At 43.2% G+C, this 24,724-nt stretch overlaps 1 protein-coding gene across 2 annotated transcripts in view; it reads left to right on the top strand.

The window, feature by feature from the left end:
* ITIH6 (inter-alpha-trypsin inhibitor heavy chain family member 6) overlaps positions 1–24,724 on the top strand; it is a 45,618-nt gene that overhangs the window by 2,750 nt on the left and 18,144 nt on the right. For both annotated transcript variants that reach the window (XM_038748504.1, XM_038748505.1), the window contains exons 2-8: positions 2,262–2,297; positions 8,475–8,629; positions 14,744–14,854; positions 16,479–16,726; positions 19,101–19,270; positions 23,116–23,232; positions 23,782–23,953. In XM_038748504.1, the coding sequence (XP_038604432.1) occupies positions 2,262–2,297; positions 8,475–8,629; positions 14,744–14,854; positions 16,479–16,726; positions 19,101–19,270; positions 23,116–23,232; positions 23,782–23,953 (1,009 nt within the window). The remainder of the gene's footprint in view (positions 1–2,261; positions 2,298–8,474; positions 8,630–14,743; positions 14,855–16,478; positions 16,727–19,100; positions 19,271–23,115; positions 23,233–23,781; positions 23,954–24,724) is intronic.

The raw sequence follows: 24,724 nt of genomic DNA, 5'->3' as shown, positions 1-24,724 counted from the left end.
ACTCCCCATCTTCAAAGCTCTTCCGCAATCACACCTCTTCTAGGAGGCCTTCCCTGATTAACCTTTCATCTCCCTAACATATTTTCTCCCTACTGCCACTTCCGTATTCCAGCATCACCTAAACACTTGGGTACTCATTCATTCATTGAATCGTATTTATTGAGCGCTTACTGTGTGCAGAGCACTGGACTAAGAGCTTGGGAAGTCCAAGTTGGCAACATCTAGAGACGGTCCCTACCCAACAGCGGGCTCACAGCCTAGAAGGGGGAGACAGACAACAAAACAAAACATATTAACAGAATAAAATAAATAGAATATGTAAATATGTACAAGTAAAATAGGGTAATAAATCTTCCCTTACCCACAACCCTCTCAGTAGCACTTAGGTACGTATCTTTAAACTCTGTTGCTTACCCTAGTTGTAATTTATGTTAGTGTCTGTATCCGCCACCGTCCTTGAGGACAGAGATTGTGCCTACCAATTCTCTTATACTCTCCCAAGCACTTAGTACAGTGCTCTGCCTAGAGTAAGTGCTCATAAAAATACCATCACCTGAGTGATTGCTAAACATATAAAGACTCTCAGAGACATAGAACTGTATTTTTATTATGCCTGCATCTGTGAAACAAGCAGTATTCAGCATATGCACAGTATGACCCTGAGCAAATGTGTATTCATGAGGACAAAGAATAAAATCATCCTCAATTTTTGGATCAAAACATCTTTATTTTTCACTTTCTGTACTACTTACCTTCCTGGTGGGCAATCATCATCATCATCATCATCAGTCGTATTTATTGAGCGCTTACTGTGTGCAGAGCACTGTACTAAGCGCTTGGGAAGTACAAGTTGGCAACATACAGAGACGGTCCCCACCCAACAACGGGCTCACAGTCTAGAAGGGGGAGACAGACCACAAAACAAAACGTATTAACAGCACGGCAAATCCTGCTACATTTTTAAGGGGCCATCCATGGTGATAATGGCCTTGTTGGGGAGGGGCATCCTGTAAATTTGCGTGAAAACCACTATTCACTCATTCAGTCATATTTACTGAGCGCTTACTGTGTGCAGAGTATATGTTGCCAACTTGTACTTCCCAAGCGGTTAGTACAGTGCTCTGCACCCAGTAACCGCTCAATAAATACGACTGATTGATTGATTGCTGTGCACTGTACTAAGCATTCAGGAGAGTACAATATAATGATAAACAGACACATTCCCTGTCCATCATGAGCTTACACTCTAGAGCTTACTACCTACTTAATAAGCTTACTCAACAAGCTTACTACCCTCGGTCTGATTGTCTCTCAGAGGAGAGAGACAATAGCTGTAACTTTCAACCTACCTCTTCCTTTGGGTAGAAGTGAGACAGGGAAATTGGGAAGGTTGTGGGAGTCCTCAGGGGAATCCCAGGTTGACAGAGTGTCACTGATCTGGGGCTACTGGGTGGCAGTGAGGGAAAGTTTTACGGGGGTTCAGGACGGATACTAGTACTTACCTGATATTCAATCAAGTCCATCTAGTTGGGAGAGATCTGGTACCCTAGGATTCAAAAGGTCACTGTTCTAGTTCGTGGTGATCTGGGATTCTGTGCAATCTACAATCCCACTGTCCCTCTGTTTCCTCATCTTTCGAGTGGAGATGATAATACTGACCCTGAAGGGAACGGGATATATGTAATCAGTCCAAATGACCGGTGACATCTATTCAGACTCACTCAGTTCTCAGGAAACATTCTTCCCTGTCCTTGGGCAGGGAATGTGCCTGTTTATTGTTGTATTATATAACTATATTCCAAGCGATTAGTACAGTGCTCTGCACACAGTAAGCACTCAATAAATACACTCGAATGAATGAACACCCCCATTAAGAAAATTTGCACACACCCTGACCGACCTCGCATGCATGTTCACTCCCATTTCATCCAACATCACTCTGGGTTCCATCCAGAGAGAAGTATGTTGTCTAAAAAATGGTCCTTAATGCCCTTTCATTCATTCAATCGTATTTATTGAGTGCTTACTATGTGCAGAGCACTTCAGGGCACTAATCAAAACACGTGGTTAAAAACATGTGTTATGGAAGAATCCAACCTTCTGGGGTGGGAGCGTTCCTCACGGTCCCCAGTGGGGTTTCCATAAATACCATTACTACTACTGAGTGTATAAAATGCTGTACAAATATGATTTTGTTCTTGTCGGTCTGAATCACCTAATTGATTTTTGTTTGTGTGTGTTTTTCCTGTTGGATAAATCAGAGAATCAAGCGTCAAAGTAGAGCACCCAAAACTGAGGTAAGTCACTAAACAATCTCAAGGACTTTCCATTTCCTCGTTTGCTCTGACATATGTGGAATGAATAATAAATTCCAAGCATGCTTGCTTTTAGTAGAAATGGAAACATTGCTTCCAGGCTTTGAAAAGAGGGCGGCAACAGAATACATTCACTATTCAGAACACATCGAGCGTTCAGGCATTTAATGGATTGCAGAGGAATCAGGTCAACTGACCTATTGAAAGGAATGTCATTCTCTTACCAAAACCTGATCAAAAATAATAACTATTATCCTGACTTACTTTTCATTCAGCTTGTTTTACACCATACTTAGTTGCAAACAATTCAGATTTTTTGAGTGGAAATCATATGAGTAAATTTATTATCAATTTTAATGGTCATGCCATATCAACAGATAACGTAGTAGCCGCTAGATGACTAATCATATCTAGGTGCTGCTTTTTTATGGTATGTATTAAGCGTTTTCTATGTGTCAGGCACTGTGCTAAGCCCTGGGTTAGAAACAGACTAATCAGGTTGTGCACATGTCCAACATGGGGCTCACAGTCTTAATCCCCATTTTACAGGTGAGGTCATTGAGGCACAGAGAAGTTAAGTGACTTCCCCAAGGTCACACGGCAGACAAGTGGCTGAGCCAAAATTAAAACCCAGGGCCTTCTAACTCCTAGGCCCATTCCCTGTTACAAAAAGGCAGATTGCATGAAACAATGGGGCATCGAAGTTGCATTTGAAAAACAAATCAGTGTAAACCAAACCTAGTTTAAATCGAAAACAAGAGGATAGGTTCTACACCTGTTAATCTCAGTCAAGTCCTCCTGATTCCTCTTGAGCCGCCACCCAAGAGCCTGTGTTTGTGCTCACCTTGCCGAGACACCCAGAATCCGGGCCAACCAATCAATCAATCAATCATCTGGGCTTTTGAGGGCTCAGTCAGGTTCGCAAGGACAGTCTCTTCAGCCCCTCTCCTTCAGAGTGGGGCTCTTAAGGGAGCTCACTTTGAGCCCACCTCAGTTTCCCCAGAGATGGAACTGAACAGACTGCCCATCTGCACCTATACCAAACCTGCTGAAGCCCAAGGAAAACATCATTTGGCTCAGCCTCAGTGGCAGGTAGTGGCTTTTAAGAAAGGCGTGCTCTAAGAACATCTTACAAACACCCTGCCGTCACCTGATTCTAACCGGGCCATTTGAACAGGAAGGGGCACTTTGACCCCCAGCTTCTACCAACACCCCACCCCTTCAAACCTCGGCTTAAGAGCAGAAGGCCAGAGTTTGGCATCCCCCTTCCTAACCAGGCGCCGTTTTGAGCACGGGACTGAAGTTGGGGCAAAATTTTGGAGAACCAAGGAGATGGGTAGGGGAGAAAAGTGGGGAAGGAGAAGAAGGAGGGAAGGAGGTACAGGGGAAAGGGGGAAGTAGTAAGGAAATGAAAGGAGATAGGAGAGAAAGGAATGAATGAATGAATGAGGACAGAAATAGGAGAAAAGGGAAAGAAGAGGAGGATGGAGAGGAAGGGAAAGCATGGCTCAGTGGAAAGAGCACAGGCTTGGGAGTCAGAGGTCATGGGTTCTAATCCCAGCTCCACCACTTATTGGCTGTGTGACTTTGGGCAAGTCACTTAACTTCTCTGTGCCTCAGTTACCTCATCTGTAAAATGGGGATTAAGATTGTGAGCCCCACGTGGGACATTCTGATCACCTTGTATCCCCCAGCGCTTAGAACAGTGCTTTGCACATAGCGCTTAACAAATACCATCATTATTATTACTTACCCATTGTGCCAAGATGTCTCTTCCACCATTTCCTTTCTTGTCCTCACCAAGCTCCAAGCTCTCGCTCCAAGGATCCCTTGGGACAAGTGGCCTGCCCACCTCACACCCAACCAGGTGTCCTGAGAGAGCCCCCTGAACCAGGTGGAAGTTGATGTGTAGGGTTCATCCCATAAGGACAGCCTGCCTCTGTGCCACTGATGAGCTATTGATACCTAGGGCATTAACTTTCTTCCTCTCGTAAAAACAAGATACCATTTAGCTGTCCAGTTAAATGAATGTTTAATTGCTCAGCAGCTTCAGAGAAAGAAAAAAATGGATTTAAGAGTTAGCATCAATGTGAAACTCAGGGAAGGCAAAGTAGATTTCCTCTCCCTCAAAGATGCAAATGGAAATATGAGGTTGGGTGCCAAGCAGGGAACCTAGACTTAGCTGACACTGATTTTGGAAACCAGGGTCAGTGGCGCAGAAACCAGGCGAGGAGGTGGGCTTCCAAGTCGAGCCACTGTTCAATCCTACCCAAACCCAATGAATTCAGGATTGGGCCTGAGAGCCCAGTCTCAGACCAATAATCTCAGGATCTGGACTAGTATCCTTGACCTCAAAACCATAGAGAGGCCAGGTCAGTGTTTTGGGCATCTGGGAATTGCACCAAGATCTTGGATTAAACTGAACCTTCAAAACTGTGAACCAACCTAAGCCTTCAGCAGAGCCTTCCCACTCTGTTACACCCCATTGCTGTCCTACCACAGTCATGTTGTTTGTCGCTAAGTGTCTAAAATGGCCCACCTACTCCAGTATTTATGCAGAGCTCAGAATAACAGGTATTATCCTTCTCATGGATGCCTTAGGTTAAATTCCTTACCAGCTATTGAGCTAAACCAATCAGAAACTTTTCTTTCTCTGAGGCGACCAGAGATCTGGTCACCTAATGTGGGTTGTTGGGTCACTGTACCCTAGTTGGTCTAATCCTTTAAGGAATTTGATCGACATAATACTGTGACTCAGTGTCATAGAGCGAAGCAGAGGAATGGGGCAGATGCTCCCGATGCAGCCCGGAAGGGATCATGGATAGGGACGTACAGCTCCTCTACCCAACTATTTTTGTTTTGATTGTGAGAGTGCGGGGGCAGTTTGTGTACCTTGCTCCAGTTTTGCCACTGCCCTCAGTGCCGCAGAAGAGAAATTATTTTCTAGTTATATTTACAGTGCCTGGCTTCTGTTCCAAATTTATGAATCTTATTCAGAATTGCCATAGCAACGGTAATACTTTGGCCCAGCGTTTGCAACTTTGCAAAATTGAGGATAATGGCTCCACTTAAAACAATGAAGCAGACTCAAGTGATGTCAATAGCACAGAGTTTTTTTACATAATTGCATAAAAGGAAAGGAAATTTACGCACAACATTGGAGGCTATTTCTTGGTGACATTGGATCGGATCCCAATTTTGAGATGGAAGCACTGCGTGATATCCAACCCCCTCTGCGTGTGCCTCCCACACTGTCTGCCCATGTACCTTTCTCAAAACTATTTTTGATAAACTGGCAAGTTAAAGTACGTCTGGTCTTCATGAAGATCTGTGGGGGTACCTAAGGCCCAGAAATGGGCCCCTAATTCAGCTGCATCTGGTCCCTCTAAAAGGAGTGGAAAGCCTAGTGGAAAGAGCACAGGCCTGGGAATCAGAGGCCCGGATTCTAATCCCAGCTCTGCGTTATGCCTGTTGTATGATTTGGGCTAGTCACCCAAGTTCTCTGTGCCTCAGTTTCCTTTATGTAAAATGGGGATTTAATCTTACTCCCTCTAGGCTCAGAGCCCTATACGAAACTGGGACTGTGTCCAACATGAATGTACCCCAGTATGTGCAATATGTGCCCCAGTTCTTAGAACAGTGCATGGCACATAGTAAGCACTTAACACATAACCCAATTCATTAATAACTGGGCTTCAGAACAATTGAACTAGTCGATTAGATGGGATTCTGACTAGGGATGACAAACGTCAGTCAATTCACTGACAATCCATAAAAATGAGGTAAAATCAGTCAGGTATGTAAAGCCCTTAAAAAAATATTTTGCTAACCATAACTGTTGCCGTAAACTTCAGCGTGTCACTTCTGTAGCCCTTTTGGTGGTAGTTGTGGGTGGGTACAGTTGTGTGATTTTATGGATGGATGAAGCAGAATGGTGTAGTGGAAGGAATATGGGCCTTAAGCTCCAGTCCTGGCTCAGTCATTTGCCTGCTGTGTGAACTGGGGCAAGTCACTGAGTCACTGAACTTCTCTGTTCCTCAGTCTCGTCATCTTTAAAATGGAAATTAAATTCCTGTTCTCTCCCCTTAGATATGAGCCCCATTAGGGACCAGGCCTGTGTCCAACCTGATTATCCTGTGTCTTCCCCAGCCCTTAGTATAGTACTTTGTACATTCATTCATTCATTCATTCAATCATATTTATTGAGTGTTTACTGTGTGCAGAGCACTGTACTAAGCGCTTGGGAAGTACAAGTTGGCAACATATAGAGACGGTCCCTACCCAACAGTGGGCTCACAGTCTAGAAGACTGTGTACATAGTAAATGCATACCAAATGCCACAGTTATTCATTCATTCCATCGTATTTATCGAGTGCTACTGTAAGCGGAGCACTGTACTAAGTGCTTGGGAAGTACAATTCGGCAACAAATGAGGCAATCCCTACCCAACACTGGGCTCACAGTCTAGAAATAATAATGGTTTTTGTTAAGCACTTGCTATGTGCCATGTACTGTCCTAAGCACTGGGATAGATACAAGGCAATTGAGTTGCCCCACGTGGGGCTCACAGTCTTTATCCCCATTTTACAGATGAGCTAACAGGCACAGAGAAGTTAAGTAGCTTGCCCAAGGCCACACAACAGACACGTGGTGGAGCCAGATTGGAACCCTCATCCTCCGACTCCCAAGCCTGTGCTCTTTCCACTAAGCCCTAGTTATCATTATTACCATTATTATCGTCATCATCATTATTATTAATAGTAATAACAATAATAGCAACAATCCTGATTACGACCCTGGGGCCGATTTCCCCATCTGTGAAAGAGGGATAAAATGCCTCTTCTCTTTCCCTCTTGGAAAGTTGGAATTTGCCGGTGGTTACAGAGACGGCCTTTCAATTTGGTGACTCAGAAATGCAGATTTTAGTGGACCCACTAAAGCCCTTTGTGGAAAAGTGATGGTATCCAGTCAGATAGTCTTGAACCTGTCTATCTATCCCAGTACTTAGCACATAGTAAGGACTAGTAAACTCATGCCTACTCTCATCCTCATCCACTCCCGCCAAGACTTTAAATCTATTTTGCCTCTGTCATGCTTTAATCTTTCATCAATCTCTCCTCCCCACTTATACGTTTAGACGGTGAGCCCATGAGCGACAGGAACCGTGTTTAATTCCCACTTGCGTATTTTCTCCGAGCGCTTAATACAGCGCTTTGCACTCAATAAGTGCTTAATAAACACTCTTACGACTAATAAAACACCATTATGAATACCACTTTTTAAAATTTTCAAGGTGATAATTATGTGAGCCCCTCCTCCTTGTTCCCACTCTTTTTTGAAGCTTTTGTTCCTTCAGGTTTTTAGACTAATTTGGTTTACCCGTATCCAGAATGCCCGGCCAGGGGAACGGATGATCCATTCCCTAGGAGTGTGCAGGGAGAGTCAATTTCCCTGTATAAAAGACAGCCCAGTAAAAAGGGCATTTAGAGCCCTTCTCATCGAGGCTACTTTCACCTAGAAGGTCTGTAACCGGGGAGGCTTTGCAATGAAGAATTAAGAACCTGAACCTCTGCAGATCAGACCAGGATGCGTCTGCTGTTTCATACCATTTTATGACATGGTAATTGACATCACCTGTCTAACTACCACAGCTGTAGAGACCCTTTCTGCCTCACCAGATAGTTGCTAATTGTTTCTGCGCCTCTCCGTGGGAATAAAGAGAATGAAAAAGGCATGTATGTTGGAGTTAGAAATCCTCATAAAGGTATTTAACACGAAGCCTTTCAAATACCATTTTGAGACAAAGAAAAAGTCTGAAAAGGACACTTCGGCATATAGAAAGACTATTCACTCCCTAAAATGGAGTTATTTGATTAACAATAGCTTCCTCCCACACACTCAGAAAAGTGTACAGAGACTTTAATTTCTCTGCATTTTGAAGCTGGAATTTGCAGGTGGTTACAGAGACGACCTTTCAATTTGGTGACTCAGAAATACAGATTTTAGTGGACCCAGTGTGCCATTTATCTAGCTTTTAAGAGTTAGTGAAATGCATTGTACTAAATCTGTTTCTTTGGCAACAGGCCCAATTAAGAGGGCCCTGTGCTGGTGATGAAAGCCAATTAAGTGGCATCTGCTGTGTTCTGTTTTTTTCCTTAGCTAACGGTGACGAGTTTCTCCATTCAATCCACCATTGTGTCACGCTATGCCTCTACCAGGGTGCAAACGACCATGACCAACCCTCACTCAGAAGCCAAGGAGGCTATCTTTGATCTTGACCTGCCCACTTTGGCCTTCATCTCCAATTTTACCATGTGAGTCGTCCTAAAGATTGCCCTTGCCGTTTTTTTATGTCTAGTTTAATATTTTCCAGAAAAGGCCCCCTGTTTTCTTTCTTGCATTTCTTGTGGGTAATGCATCTACCCACTCTGTTACATTGTGCTCTCCCAAGAGCTTCGTACAGTGTACTGCACCCAGTAAACGCTCAGTAAATACGATTAGTCGATTGGAGGAAAATTTGCTCCTTTCAAGGTTGCCAAGTTTAGTTGGACAGATCCACGTCACTATAAAAGGGATTCGCAAAGCTAGTTTGTTGTGAATGGAAGCAGGCTCACCTCCTGCCTCCTGAAAAACTGGGGGATTCAGGATGTTCGAGGTAATCTGAAAAGAAAGTTCAAAGTTCTCCCTGAAACTTCAAATAGTTGGGGTTTTTTTGCAGATTAGTGAGTAAACTGTCATGTGGCAGAAGAGCGGTATTTGTGTTCAAGCAGATAAAGAAAGAACAAAGCATTTTTCAAGTAATTTTTGCTTAAAGGTACAGTGTTGGGGGTGAAATCCATAGTCTTGAGTTATACATGTGGTATAGCATTTAAGTAACTGTCTTTACCTTAGATAAATAGGTTTCCTCAATTACGCCTGAAAAGTCAAGCAATTTATCAATCCAGACTGGATCCTTTGGAGAGTGAGGATGGGCAAACAGTTAAGGCCCTCCCAGTCAACAATTTCCTACTGAGGTAATGTGGAGGATCAGAAGCAATCCAACTGCCCATTCCTACAACCCAGTAACCTGAAATTTTATCAGAGTTGTGGGCAAATCTTTGTGTGTCCGTTCATAGCTAAAATATCATTATGTAAATGGATATTCATATGGATTAGGTGAAATTATTCTAACAGTTATGAAAATGCTTGGATAATTAGAGTAGATCAGAAAACAGGCTTCGGTGATCGGGTATGTTACTCTTTTTCATGTCAATATTTGCTTAGCAGCTCCTCTGGTAGTTGTAAGATCCTTCAATCACCACTCTGACTAAGCAAACCATAGACAAATATGACAACCAGAGGTGACGGATGGTTGGTAGACTGCATAAATGCTTGAGTAGCTATCTCAGTGTTATACCTGCACAAGCCCATCTTTTCCTTTAGTAATTAGAACGAAAACAAACAAATAAAACCTTCCTTTTTGAAGTGAGGAAGGAAAATAAGCCTCTGTTGAATGTTCTAGGGAAGTCATTGTGGAAACGCTCGGGGCCGAAGGAAGCTCCAAGCTCACAGACTCAGCTTGTGTGACAAGGCCAGGGTTTGTCCCTCAGGCCAAGGAAAACTTGGCTGGTGCTCAAAGAGGCAGATTTGTGCTGGCCTGGGGACTCTGTGCAGTCATTCACCAGTCCCTCCCACTCAGAAGGCCTGGAACAGAGCGGGGGCTATTCCAAATGCCCGGGAAATGTTTATTAAAGTTTATTTTTACGAAACAGGGAGGCAAACAACAATGATTATTTACCAAAAGAGATGGTTGGCTTTTTGAATCTCTCCTAAAAATAGTCAGGAAAAGACTACAAAGGAACATTGTTCCTCCCGAGGGAGCCCCAGTCAGAGACAGAACGCAAGGCTGGGAAAGCTGTTGGCTTGAGCCTACACGGCATGCCTGAATTCATTTGACATTTAAATCCCATCATCAAGAGACGTTTATTTCAAAGTTGATGGCCCAAGCCTGCTTCCTAAGCTGAAACAAAGATGACTGGTTTTTTCTGGATTTCTGGGAAACAAGGCGGCTGGATTGAATAAAAAAAAAATGATATTCTCTATGGAGAGAGACAGAAACAGACTAAAAACATTTGTAACAACAGTACAAAACATTCATCACTTCTTTTGCTTCCTAATTCTCTGAATTGTTTTAAATCCATCAGACCTAAGCACCACCGGCTACACTTTCTTCTTCTGGGCAGAAGGGGAGCTGGTTTGATGCAAACTCTTTTCATTTAACTCCGTGATGAGTTTGTGAGACAAGGAGGCAAATAGGAAAAGAGTTACAAGCAACAACACGGCCACGCAACAGGGGATAGTATTTGTTTTGCCGAGTGGGATTGAAACTGTAGCTCCCACATCAGCCTATTCAGTCACACACTCCACCCTTAGGTGAATTTCACCCTAAGTGGCGTCTTCCTCAAGCATGAAGGACAAGACTGTGAGCCCACTGTTGGGTAGGGACCGTCTCTATATGTTGCCAACTTGTACTTCCCAAGCGCTTAGTACAGTGCTCTGCACACAGTAAGCGCTCAATAAATACGATTGAATAAATGAATGAACTGTCTCTGTAGATATATCAATAGCTATGTATTTTATAGAGCAAATTTTTCTTCTTAAGTCATCCATTCCAACCAAGCCATCATCAAATAATACTTATAGTAATTATTGTTATGGTACTTGTTAAACGCTTACTATGCATCATGCACTGTACTAAGCACTGGGGTGGATAATAATAATAATAATGATGGCATTTGTTCATTCATTCATTCAATCGTATTTATTGAGCACTTACTGTGTGCAGAGCACTGTACTAAGCGCTTGGGAAGTACAAGTTGGCAAGGTATAGATGGTCCCTACCCACCAACGGGCTCACAGTCTAGAAGGGGGAGACAGACAACAAAGCAAAACATGTGGACAGGTGTCATGTCATCAGAATAAATAGAGGTAAAGCTAGATGCACATCATTAACACAATAAATAGAATAGTAAATATGTACAAGTAAAATAAATAGAGTAATAAATCTGTACAAACATATATACAAGTGCTGTGGGAAGGGGAAGGAGGTAGGGCGGGGGGATGGGGAGGAGGAGGGGAAAGGGGGACTCAGTCTGGGATTAATTCATTCAATCGTATTTATGAGCGCTTACCATGTGCCGAGCACTGCACTAAGCGCTTGGAAAGTACAATTCATCAATAGAGACAATCCCTGCCCACACGGGGCTTACAGTCTAGAAGGGGGGAGACAGACATCAGAACAAGTAAACAGGCATCAATATAAATAGAATTATAGATATGTACACATCAAAATTAGTAAACAGGCATCAATATAAATAAATAGAATTATAGATATATACATATATACTGAAGTGCTATATGGAGGGGGTAGAGCAAAGAGAGGGAGTCGAGATGACGCGGCGGTGATGGGGAGCTGAGGGGGGCTTAGTCTGGGAAGGCTTCTTGGAGGAGGTGTGCCTTCAGTAGGGCTTTGAAGGCGCTTACGATGTGCCAAGCACCATTCTAAGCGCTGGATGCAAGATAATCAGGGTGAACACAGGTCCTGTGCCTAAAGGGGCTCACAGTCTAAGAGGGAGTAAGATTTAATTTAAGATTTTTTTAAATTTAAATTAATTCAATTTAAATCTTAAATTGAATTAATTTAAGATTTAAGATTTGAAGCAGCGTGGGTCAGTGGAAAGAGCCCGGGCTTGGGAGTCAGAGGTCATGGGTTCTAATCCCAGCTCCGCCACCTGTCAGCTGTGTGACTTTGGGCAAGTCACTTCATTCATTCAATCATTCAGTCGTATTTATTGAGCGCTTACTGTGTGCAGAGCACTGTACTAAGCGCTTGTTCACTCCTCTGGGCCTCAGTTCCCTCATCTGGAAAATGGGGATTAAGACCGTGAGCCCCACGTGGGCCAACCTGATTACCTTGTATCTACCCCAGCGCTTAGAACAGTGCTCGGCACATAGTAAGCGCTTAACAAATACCATCATTATTATTATTATTATTCAATCCCCATTTTACATATGAGGAAACTGAGAGACAGAGAAGTTAAGTGATTTGCCCAAGGCCACACAGCAGTCAAATGGTGGAGCTAGGATTAGAACCCAGCTCCTCTGATTGTCCACTGAATGCGTGAACCTGAACTTTATAGAATATAGAGAAGAGGTGACTTCTCTTTGATTTAGGAGAGACATTAGCAAGATGATAATAACTGAAAGCTTCTTCCCTCCTGAATTTGGCCTCACTAATAGATCTCTTGATGTCTTGGGAAGCAACGTGGCCTAGTGGAAAAAGCATAGGCCTGAGAACCAAGAGGACCTGGGTTCTAATTTGAGGTTTGCCATTTGCCTGCTCTGTGACCTTGGGCCAGTCACTTCACTTCTCTCTGTTGAGATCTTACTGTACCAAATGCTTGAGGTACAGAGAAAAGAAGTAAAAAATGCTTACCATTTAATGGGGTAGATGAGTTGATTTATCTACTTATTTTAATGATAATTTTAATTATTTTAACATTTTATTTATTTTATTATTTAATATTTTAATATTTTAATAAATGATCTGTTTATTTTATTTTGTTAGTATGTTTGGTTTTGTTCTCTGTCTCGCCCTTTTAGACTGTGAGCCCACTGTTGGGTAGGGACTGTCTCTATACGTTGCCAATTTGTACTTCCCAAGCGCTTAGTACAGTGCTCTGCACAGAGTAAGCGCTCAATAAATACGATTGATGATGATGATGATGATGATGATAAATAGACAAATCGCAATTCGGGCAAGTGTTCAGGCTTTCAACAGTTGGTTCCTGAAAAACCGCGTCTTAAGTCAAAACGCTATGAGCCCGTTGTTGGGTAGGGACCATCTCTATATGTTAATAATAATAATGATAATAATGGCATTTATTAAGAGCTTACTATGTGCAGAGCACTGTTCTAAGCGCTGGGGAATTTACAAGGTGATCAGGTTGTCCCACGTGGGGCTCACAGTCTTCATCCCCATTTTACAGATGAGGGAACTGAGGCCCAGAGAAGTTAAGTGACTTGCCCAAAGTCACACAGTTGACAAGTGGTGGAGGTGGAATTTGAACCCATGACCTCTGACTCCAAAGCCCGTGCTTTTTCCACTGAGCCACGCTGCTTCTATGTTGCCAACTTGTACTTCCCAAGCGCTTAGTACCGTGCTCTGCACACAGTAAGCGCTCAATAAATACAATTGATTGATTGATTGAATTGAATTGAATATAATATGCTATAGAGAAGCAGCATGGCTCAATGGAAAGAGCACGGGTTTGGGAGTCAGAGGTCATGGGTTCTAATCCGGGCTCTGCCACTTGTCAGCTGTGTGACTTTGGGCATGTCACTTAATTTCTCTGGGCCTCAGTTCCCTCATCTGTAAAACGGGGATTAAGACTGTGAGCCCCACGCGGGAAACCTGATCACCTTGTATCCTCCCCAGCGCTTTGAACAGTGCTTTGCACATAGTAAGCGCTTAACAAATACCATCATCATTATTATTATTATAAACCAGAACCAGTTTTTGCATAGTGATGATGCTGTAAATAGGGAATTTGATACTGAATCAAGGTTGGATAGGCAATTTTTACCAAAAGTACTTGTAAGTATGTACTGTCAACTGTTGCAGTGTACTCTTCCAAGCACTTAGTACAGTGCCCTGCACAAAATAAGCACTTAATAAATATGATTGGCTGAGTAATATGGCTACATTAAATTTTTTATATTGAGTCAGAGAGGCTGCACTGTAGAGTTGCTGACTTTTATTTCAGTATAAATAAAACAGAAATAAAATGGAGTCTGGGGTGATTCCACCTGCCAATTAAGTAACCAAACCCCTGATCTCTCCTGCTCTGTCCCCATCCAGCACCCACATCTCCTGAGCTTATGCCATAAGTGAAGTTATATTTGTAAAGGTGAAACCAGTGTATAAGAAACACGCCCAAGTGCCACTTGCTATAACTCAAAATGTCTTAAATTGAGGACTGCCTGTAGTTCAAAAGAATGAGAGAAAAGATAAAAATAATAAACACAAGTGAGCAAATCAGTCAGTAGATAAATATGTAAGAGGGCTGAATGAATGAATCTTATGACTGGGAATCTGAGCGGATTTATGAAGGAGAAGGCCTCACGGAGAAGGTCATTTTTCAGAAATGTTCTATGAATGTGAGCCTGGCATGGAACAGGAACTGTGTCTGATTCGATTATCGATTATCCCAACACTTAGCACAGGGCTTGGCCAAAAGTATGCACTTAATATATCCATATAATGTATTATTTTATTATGATTCGTTACTCTTTGAACTCATATTTCAAAATTGTAATCTTCCAGGCTATTTAGGGGGTTTTTAGGCCAAGCTCCAAAATTCTTTTACCCCTCTCTTCTCCCTTCTCAGGACCATCAACAATAAAGTTTATGTCGCTGAGGTTAAAGAAAAACACCAGGCTAAGAAAATGTATGATGAAGCCCGGCGGCAGGGGAAAACGGCTGCTCACGTTGGCATCAAGTAAGGCACTTTCCACATCAGTCGGACTGATTCTTGCCAAGGAACAAAAGTTACCTTCCTACAGGCATCCTTCTGATTTGTCAGCTCAGCTAGCATTCTAAGCACAATGGAATCATGAGTCTGGACCTTTCTTTAAGTAGCACGCCATCTTTATTGAGTGTCTTTTTCAGATGTAGGTGTCACTTCTTGAGGAGGAATATATGTTGCATATGGTTACTGAAAAAGCATTGAGGTAACGTTTACGGACTTGATCCTCAGCGCTTATCGCTACTATACATTTTCCCCCATTTACTATAGTCCTAGTCTGAATGCTTAGACATTCCTCTACGTCTTACCTCCTTCCCTTCCCCACAGCACCTGTATATATGTATATATGTGTGTACATACTTATTACTCTATTTATTTATTTTACTTGTACATACCTATTCTATTTATTTTATTTTGTTAATATGTTTGGTTTTGTTCTCTGTCTCCCCCTTCTAGACTGTGAGCCCACTGTTGGGTAGGGACTGTCTCTATATGTTGCCAACTTGTACTTCCCAAGCGCTTAGTACAGTGCTCTGCACACCGTAAGCGCTCAATAAATATGATTGATTGATTCTTTTCTTCCCAAATATCGAATCTATTGTTGCCCCAGTATCAAATCAATCACTCAGTCCATGGTATTTATTGAGCTTTTACTGTGTGCAGAACACTGTATTAAGCACTTGAGAATGTACAATGCAATAGAGTTCGTAGATATGTTCTGTACCCACACATCTGGACTTTAAGCTCATTATGGGCAGGGAACGTATCTGCTAATTCTATTGTATTGTACTCTCCCAAGTGCTTAATACAGTGCTCTGCACATAGTAAGTGCTCAGTAAGTATCATTGTTTAACTGATGGAGCTTACAGTCTAGAGGGAGAGGTAGATGTGAAAATAAATCATAGAGAAGGTAAATAGTAGAGTATAAAGGATATGGGCAAGTGCTTAAAGATCCAAATACAAAGAGATTCAGAGTAGCCTAATGGAAAGAACACGGGCCTAGTAGAGGATTTGGGTTCTAAACTCAACTCTGACACTTTTCTTCTGTGCGATTTTGGGCAAGTCACTTCTCTGTGCCTCAGATACCTCATCTGTAAAGTGGGGATTGAAACTGTGAGCCCCAGGTGGGACATGGACTTTATCCAATCTGGTTACTCTAACTGCCCCGGCGCATATTAAAGTGCCTGGCACACAGTAAGTGCTGAAGAGATACCTTTAAAAAAAAGTGAATAGACAATGCAGAAAGGAGAGCAAATATAAGAAATGAGGGATTAGTCAAGGATGGCCTATTGGAGGAGATGTAATTGTAGTAGTGCTCTGAAAGTTGGGAGAGTGGTGGCCTGTCAGCTATAAAGGGGGAGGGCATCCCTGGCCGGAGGGAGAATGTCGGCAATGGGGTCAGTGGAAAAGATAGCCAAGATTGAGGTACAGTGAGTAGTTTGGGGTCAGAGGAGTGAAGTGTGTGAGCTGGGTTGTAGTTGGAAATCAGCAAAGTACACATAGTACTAGGGGAGAAGGTTCTTAGGAAATTAAACGGGGAGAGGTGGTATCCAATTCTGTTTCTACTGCTCCCTGTATATTTTGCCTCTGTTCCCAGAGACCGTGAGACAGAGAAGTTCCGTGTTTCAACCAGCGTAGAAGCTGGAGGGACCGTAACTTTCATGTTGTCCTACGAGGAGCTCCTCCAGCGGCATCTGGGAAAGTACCAGCATGCAGTCAGCGTTCGCCCTCAGCAGGTGGTGACGAACCTCAGCGTGGAGGTGACAATCTCAGAAAGAACTGGCATTGATTACATTCATGTCCTGCCTCTCCGCACCAGCCGGCTGCTAACCAACACGCTCAGAGGTAGGTATGAGGCACCGTCGCAGGAGCTGGCCAAGGCTTTAGAACTGTACGAAGAAATGACAGCAGTTCAAATTCCTTATTTTAAAGCTTCCACAAGAGTGTCTTGGTCATTCTCTGCACAATGAGCAGCTCCAAAACGTTGGTTCACCTTCTAGCAGCTTCACTAGTGTGACCCTCGTTGGTAGTGAGTCCCTAATACCCACAAAAACCTTTCCCCTGAATGTCTTCAATGCTAGATCAGCTAGTGCTTTGATGATTTCCTGTGTTTCTTCCCAGCCTTCGTTCATCGGTCACCTTCTGCTGTGCCACTCAGTTCCAGTTACCAGAGTCCAAATGACTATGTCTTCCTTAATTCCACCTGCAGTGATAGAAGCTTTAGACTAATGTTTAAAACTTTAGTGTTCAATCAATCAATCAATCGTATTTATTGAGCGCTTACTATGTGCAGAGCACTGTACTAAGCGCTTGGGAAGTACAAATTGGCAACACATACAGACAGTCCCTACCCAACAGTGGGCTCACAGTCTAAAACATACAATACTGGTAAGAATGTATGGTTAGAGGAATGAAAACAAGAAAAATTCAGAGAAAAAATAAAAAGAATTCATTCTTGTGGAGTTCTATTTTATGTCATGATTTTTCACTCTGTTGAGAAATTGGACTCAGCATTCCAGAGTAGATACACAAATGGTGGCTTCTGAAAGGTAAGGGGAGGGATATCGGATGAAGTGTAGGCTAGCTCTGAGACGGTTTTTTTTTAACATTTTTGTTATTCTCAAACCAGTCCTCCAACGAAAGCAAAGAAGTATGGCATAATTTTCAAGGTTTGCATCAGCTGTTGCAGAAATGAATCAATCAATCAATCAATCGTATTTATTGAGCACTTGCTGTGTGCAGAGCACTGTACTAAGCGCTTGGGAAGTACAAGTTGGCAACAGATAGAGACAGTCCCCACCCAACAGTGGGCTCACAGTCTAGAAGGGGGAGACAGAGAACAAAACCAAACATATTAACAAAATAAAATAAATAGAATAGACATGTACAAGTAAAATAAATAGAGTAAATCCAAGTGCAAGGGATTATGCCACCCTTCTACAAGAGACTCTGGGTCCAGAGGAGGGTCATCTCTCGTGTGAGGGGTACAAATCCGTGAAAAGAATCTGATACATTCATTCATTCATTCAATCGTATTTATTGAGCACTTACTGTGTTCAGAGCACTGTACTTACCCCTTGGGAGAGTACAATAAACAGACATTTCCTGCCTCTGGTGAGCTTGCAGTTTAGAGGATGGGAAAAACACATTAATATAACCCAGAGTCTGCCACAGCACAAATGAAGCCATTACCTCTGTGTACCCAGGCCACGTTCAAATCCCGGCTCCGCCAATTGTCAGCTGTGTGACTTTGGGCAAGTCACTTAACTTTGTGCCTCAGTTACCTCATCTGGAAAATGGGGATTAAGACTGTGAGCCCCCCGTGGGGCAACCTGATCACCAATCAGTGTTTCAATAATGACCAGGAGAGGAATTTTTAAGGGTGGAAAGGGCACACAGTGAGGGCAAGAATGGAGAGCTCAAAATGGCAAGGAGGAGAGAAAGAGAATTTGACAGTGTTGTTGAAAGTTCCAGTGAGGAAGTTGTGCAGATAAACTGAACACAGCTCCGTAACTCCAGTCTAGAGTCCAGAATTACCACAGAATGCCCTGCATCCCCTCATGTACTAGAAAAACTAAACAGCCTGTGGAGTAAGAAGCAGGACAATAGGCAAAACAGGATAAAAGCTGGGAGAGAATAGGTCACTTTTCTGATTTGATATAATAATAATAATTATGGTATTTGTTAAGCACTTACTATGTGACAAGCACTGGGGTAGATACAAGGTAAGCTGGTTGTCCCATGTGGGGCTCACAGTCTTAATCCCCATTTTAAAGATGAGGGAACTGAGGCACAGAGAAGCTAAGTGACTTGCCCAAAGTCACCCAGCAGACAAGTGGCGGAGCCGGTACTAGAACCCACGACCTCTGACTGCCAAGCCCGGGCTCTTTCCACTAAGCCACGCTGCTTGATATGACTCTTGAACCAGGCAGTCATGCTAGATGATACCTCATGCATTGTAAATGCCTCAGGGTTATTCATTTCAGCTTGAGATGAAGAATGATTTGTAAGATCAGGCCCAGTAAAGGCAGAATAATATCTAAAGAAGTAGTTTCCTCTAAACGCTATTCCTAATGGTCCAACAATACTTGCTTTCTCCTTCAGCTCTTCAGTTGCAAAGGAGTGACAGAGGTGGACACAGATTTTGTTTTCTTCATTGTGTCTCTTGGCCACTCAGCATTGTAACTCCAGGTCTTCTTGTGATCAATACCTTTCACAGGTGAAGCTGACATGCCTCCATCCACCAAAGTTGAGAAAGGAGAAAATTGTGCCAGGATCATCTTCACTCCAACGCCGCAAGAACAAGCTGCTTATTCCAGCTCAGGCATCATGGGTGACTTTGTGGTCCAGTATGATGTGTCGATGAAGGATATTATTGGAGATGTACAGGTGAGGAAGCCAAGGTTGGACCAAATTCAGAAGAAAATTGGCAAAGTGGAGATAGGTAAGGGGTTACTGTGACTGGAAAGGGAATAGAAAATTTCTTCTAGGGGTTAGTGGGAAAGGACTTCAGAATAAAAATGAAAAGGCAGTAAACTGATTTTTGCAGCTAATTCATTCATTCAGTTGTATTTATTGAGTGCTTACTGTGTGCGGAGCACTGTACTAGCGCTTGGGAAATACATAGAGACGGTCCCTACCCAACAACGGGCTCGATATAGCCCAAAACGATGCTGCAAAATCAGTTAAGGGGGCTCTGAGCCCAGATCATACCATCCTACATAGGTGACTTGGGATAAGGTACAGACATATCAGATTGGGGGTTGGAAGCCAAGCTGCAACGGCAGAAGTAGTGAAGGATTGTCTAAATAAGATGCATTAATATACACAGATCTGAAGTCTAGTCCTTCATCTGTTCTGGGAGAGGTACTGGAAAGTTGAAAACTGGCAACTGAGTGGTCTTTTTCCGGCCAGAACTCTTGAAAGACGCAACTCTGGGTTCCTTAGTGTCTGGTGGTTTTATCCCTGAATATCTCCCTCGGGCCACTGAAGCCAGTCAGCTCTCAGCCCACTTCCCGCCCGGGCTCAGTCAGGGCCCAATATTCTGCTCACCAGTCCCAGGGCTGAAATCCAGCCACAGGCACAAATTAAGCCCTGCTAAAGGTTAGACAACTGACACCCTAGCACACTGAAGTGATTCGTTAAAATCTTAAAGGCCATTATCATCATCAATCGTATTTATTGAGCGCTTACTGTGTGCAGAGCACTGTACTAAGCGCTTGGGAAGTACAAGTTGGCAACATACAGAGACAGTCCCTACCCAACAGTGGGCTCACAGTCTAAAAGGGGGAGACAGAGAACAAAACCAAACATAGTAACAAAATAAAATAAATAAATAAATAAATAAATTAATTAAATAAGCACTATCTGGGAACCCAAAGACTGGAAAAAAGCCAGTGTGTTGTCTGTATTAAAGAAAAAGAACTTACCTTCAATTCCTAGAAAAATACCTGGAAAAAAACAGCCCCACATCAATTTATAAACACCATTTAGAACAGAGGGCCAGCGTGGCTCAGTGGAAAGAGCATGCGCTTTGGAGTCAGAGGTCATAGGTTCAAATCCCCGCTCCGCCAATTGTCCGCTGTGTGACTGTGGGCAAGTCACTTCACTTCTCTGGGCCTCAGTTACCTCATCTGTAAAATGGGGATTAAGACTGTAAACCCCCCGTGGGACAACCTGATCACCTTGTATCCTCCCCAGCACGTAGAACAGTGCACATAGTAAGCACTTAACAAATGCCATCGTTGTTAATATTATTATTATTATGACTACAGACAGAACAACTCCTGTCAGCCTAAATCTGATCTTTTCCTGTAGGCTGTGAGGGAAAGACAGTTTATATTCCAGTGAATGAAAGCGATGGAAATATAGTCTAGGGCAGGGGTACCATCTCCACGAAGGCAAAAGGGAACCATTACCCTTATGGGATTGACACAAAAAAGATGAAGTTTATGACTTTGCGCCTATGCTTTTTGGGTAGCTCAGGCAGCGATAGCTAACCTGCCCTATCCATTGGAGCCAGAAAGGATCAACAAGTGGAGCAGTGGAGTGGCTTCAAAACATTTTTCTTCTCAAAACATTTTGTAAAAGAATCATCAAATTAAGCCATGCATTTTATCTCTTTCATGCAAAAGAGATCATTTATAGACCCGAGCAGGTTAAATACAGGTTAAAAGAAGCCTTGCTTCATTAAGAATTTTCTGCTCCATAAGTCTTCTTACTTTAACTAAGAATCTGTCCTTTAAAAAAAAAAATGGCCTCAGTCCATTTCATTAATCTCCTCCAGCCAGCATAAGGAAATTTTAAAATGATGTTCCCGTACACATCTTTTTCCTCTCCCAATTCATCTCCACCTGATGACCTATTTAGTTCCCCCCCGCCACTTAGCTCCCCCCCTTCCTTCCCCTTCCTTCCTCTCCCCCTCATCCCCCTCTCCATCCCCCCCATCTTACCTCCTTCCCTTCCCCACAGCACCTGTATATATGTTGGTATATATTTATTACTCTATTTATTTTACTTGTACATATCTATTCTATTTATTTTATTTTGTTAGTATGTTTGGTTTTGTTCTCTGTCTCCCCCTTTTAGACTGTGAGCCCACTGTTGGGTAGGGACTGTCTCTATATGTTGCCAACTTGTACTTCCCAAGCGCTTAGTACAGTGCTCTGCACAAAGTAAGCGCTCAGTAAATACGATTGATTGATTGATTGATTGATTGGCCTGGCCTGAGCTTGTGAGAATCCCAGTGTCCTCGCTGGGCTCCGGGTTGGGCCAGAGGCTCCTCTTGCCACCAGCTTTGGAGCTCATTTTGCCCATTTCCTCCGTTTTGCCCTCAGCCACTGGGGCCTGCTCCAGCGATGAGGGAGGTCTCAGGGCTCTGGAGGCTGTGTAGACCCTCTGTTTAAAGCTGTCCAGCCACTACAGCGGGCCACAGCTGCTACAACCGCACAGAAGTGGTAGCAGCTCTGACTCAGCTGGCTGCTCCTGGATTTGTGCCTTACCTACTACCACTGGGCTGGTAGTAGTAGGGGCAGCTGCAGTGGTGACAGTGGTGGAGGAGAAGACGACTGTGGGGCCCTCACAGAACCAATTCACTCTTCAATCCTCTCAAGCCAACCTAACTGTACCCCGACTCTCCCCTCCTTTGTTCTCTCGCTCAGGCAGTTCCTCCAACTTGGAACACCCTCCTTCCCTAAATTCATTCATTCATTCATTCAATCGTATTTATTAATAATAATATTAATAACGATGGCATTTGTTAAGTGCTTACTATGTGCAGAGCACTGTTCTAAGTGCTGGGGAGGATACAAGGTGATCAGGTTGTCCCACGGGGGGTTCACAGTCTTAATCCCCATTTTCCAGATGAGGGAACTGAGGCCCAGAGAAGTTAAGTGACTTGCCCAAAGTCACGCAGTTGACAATTGGCAGAGCAGGGATTTGAACCCATGATCTCTGACTCCAAAGCCCGTGCTCTTTCCACTGAGTCATGCTGCTTCTCTGAGTGCTTACTGAGCGCTTTATTGAGCGCTCACTGTGTGCAGAGCACTGTACTAAGCGCTTGGGGAGTACAAGTTGGCAACATATAGAGACGGTCCCTACCCAACAACGGGAAATCTGTCAGAAAACAGCTCTCCTCACATTTAAAACCCCTCTAAACTCCCACCTCCTCTAACGAGCCTTAATAATGGTATTTGTTAAGCGCTTACTATGTTAGTTCCCAGCACTTATATCCTATGATTCCATCATCCATCTCTACCAGGTATTAACTAATTTTTAGTCATCCTCTGAACTTTTGCATATATGCTCACTTAATCGTACATTCAATTTTATTTTTATGAGTCTATTCTTAAATATTTTTGTCTACTCCCCTGTTAGAGTGTAAAGCTCCTTGGTGGAAGGATACATGTCCCTCTTTGCTTTGTACTTCTCAAGCGTTTAATACAATGCATTACACCGAGTGGGGGCCCTGAATAAATACTATTACTAATACTACTATCACAACTGTTGGGACAATGACTCTCAAAGTAGTTCAGCCCACTTTTTTCCCCCGTTAGATTGTAAACTCCTTGAATGAGCGGGTCAGGGAATCTCTGACCTAAATTCCTAAATTACCTTCAATTCTATTAAAAGGGGTCCATGAACAGGATGGGGAGAAGGAGGTGCAAATTATGAAGGTGTCCAGTTAACATTGCAGTGTTGTCCAGGTTTGTCTGATGGTTTTCTCTTTGCCCCAGATCTACAACGGCTATTTTGTTCATTACTTTGCTCCCAGAGGTCTCCCACCTGTGCAGAAAAATGTTGTCTTCGTCATTGATGTTAGTGGCTCAATGTTTGGTACAAAGATGAAACAGGTAATTTTACCTTATCTGTATTTCTGTGCATTGTTATCTGTCTTGCAGCTCTTTTCAGGAAACTTCTGTAAACAGTTAAAAAAAAAAGCTAATCAAAATAGCATAATGTACTTGATATATTATTATCATCACCAGCTTTGGAGTCAGGTCATGGGTTCGAATCCTGGCTCTGCCAACTGTCAGCTGTGTGACTTTGAGCAAGTCACTTCACTTCTCTGTGCCTCAGTTACTTCATCTGTAAAAAGGGGATGAAGACTGTGAGCTCCCTGTGGGACAACCTGATCACCTTGTAACCGTGCATTGCACATAGTAAGCGCTTAATAAATACCATCATTAATTAGAAGGGCTAGGAGCAGGGAAATTGCTTTCCCTAGTTAAAATATAGGAAAACATCCCTTAGGCTCATGAACAGAAGTGAGAGATAAATGCTCAGCAATTGAAACTAAACTGCCGCAAATGAGAACAACTACAACTATATAACAAAACCGTATCTTGACCAAAGCTCTGCGCTGACCTCCTTTTTTTTTTTACTCTTTATTTAACCTCCAGACCAAGAAGGCTATGCATGTCATCCTCAGTGACCTTCACCACGATGACTATTTCAATATCGTGACATTCTCGGATGTCGTTAATGTCTGGAAAGCCAGCGGGTCCATTCAAGCCACACCTCCGAATATCAAGAGTGCCAAAGATTATGTTAACAAAATGGAAGCCGATGGATGTTAGTGTATCGTATAAGATTTTTCAGAGCTATTAGCAGTGTCGTTGTTGAATTTTTAATTGTGCGACATTGGCGGCAAGTCCACTTAAAAGACATTCCAATACAGCTGTGTCCAACCTGATTGTCTTGTATCTACCCCTAGCGCTTAGTACAGTGCCTGGCACATAGTAAGCACACATCCAAACACACACCCATACCCTCCAACACCACCCTGGAATTCCCAAACCTACATTGACCATTACTCCGGACCAGTGGTTCTGATTTAGTTCCCACTGCTCCTTATGAGAGTGTCCGAGGAGTTGGGATGTCTGCCCCCGGTATGCTTTCCCAAGGGCGTTTCCCCCTTCCAATGTCCGATCTCCAGGATTGGAATTCTGCAGCAAGCTGTTGGATCACATCCCCAGTTGTCCAATCCCATGAATGAATACGTTTACAAGACTGTGTGTTTTCTAAAGCCTCTTTCACTCCCTTTCCCATACTAGAAGCAAGCAGGAGGCAGAATAGTCTATTTTATGGTATCTGTTAAGCGTACCTAGCTCTGGGTGGATAACAAGCTAATCAGCGTGGACATAGTCCGTGTCCCACATAGGGTTCAATCCCCATTTTCCAGATGGGGTAACTGAGGCCCAGAGAAGTTAAGTGACTTGCCCAGGGCCGCCCAGCAGAGAAGTAGCAGAGCTGGGATTAGAACCCCAAGTCTTTCTGACTCCAGGCCCATGCTCTCTCCACTAGCCCACACTGCTTCCCAAGCACAGTCTAGTGGAAAGAGCA

The sequence above is a fragment of the Tachyglossus aculeatus genome, chromosome 6 (genome assembly GCF_015852505.1).
Source record: "Tachyglossus aculeatus isolate mTacAcu1 chromosome 6, mTacAcu1.pri, whole genome shotgun sequence".
NCBI lineage: Eukaryota > Metazoa > Chordata > Mammalia > Monotremata > Tachyglossidae > Tachyglossus > Tachyglossus aculeatus.
This window is presented reverse-complemented; position numbering and strand designations above follow the sequence as displayed.